Source organism: Penaeus monodon, chromosome 23 (assembly GCF_015228065.2).
Source record: "Penaeus monodon isolate SGIC_2016 chromosome 23, NSTDA_Pmon_1, whole genome shotgun sequence".
In the NCBI taxonomy this organism is placed as follows: domain Eukaryota; kingdom Metazoa; phylum Arthropoda; class Malacostraca; order Decapoda; family Penaeidae; genus Penaeus; species Penaeus monodon.
Window position 1 is genome coordinate 2,202,579 of NC_051408.1, and position 642 is coordinate 2,203,220.

Consider the following 642-nt stretch of genomic DNA (forward strand, 5'->3'; position numbering starts at 1 on the left):
TAAGATAGTTTCCAACCCAAACACACTTAAATACCTAAAATAATGCGAAAGAAAGCACTATAGCTTTGGATGACTATATCCACTCAACACAATGGATCGTTTGTGTGGCCGAACACTTATCCAAATTGTCTATAAAATCACACTTGGCAATAGAAGGCGTTACTTCTATAAACTGCAGCATTAAATCAAGCACCCTTATACGTAATGCTTTTTATAAATGCTGTCGGAATATATGTGATTATAAAGCACTTTCGTATAATTATGTAATACCATAGTATTTTATATATATTCTGTGCGTGACTATGTAAAGTGAAAGAGAAATGTGGCAATTGTTTTAGGGTCATCGGGCTCAAGCAGTAGCAGTTCCTCATGTAGTAGTAGTTCCTCGAGCAGCAACAGTTCCCCAAGGAGTGGCAGTTCCTCAAGTAGCAGCAGTTCCTCGAGCAATAGCAGCTCCTCAAGCAGCAGCAGTAGTAGTTCCTCAAACAGCTGTAGTAGTATGTATTTTTTTTCCCCAGAGCACCTAAGGGAATCTCATTTAAAGCACGAAGGAAGCACAATACATTATTACAGGCCAAAGCATCTCAATAGCTGGTATGTAAACCCACACGTTGCAGGACTGTTTCGGCGTTCTAGAGTGAT

General features: G+C 39.6%; 1 protein-coding gene across 1 annotated transcript in view; it reads left to right on the forward strand.

Annotated features, from left to right (window-relative positions):
* The first annotated feature begins 91 nt into the window (after positions 1–91).
* The window catches only part of LOC119587675 (uncharacterized protein DDB_G0271670-like), a 22,704-nt gene continuing 22,153 nt past the window's right edge, over positions 92–642 (forward strand). The window contains exons 1-2 of the mRNA XM_037936355.1: positions 92–98; positions 339–491. Coding sequence (XP_037792283.1) covers positions 92–98; positions 339–491 — 160 coding nt within the window. The remainder of the gene's footprint in view (positions 99–338; positions 492–642) is intronic.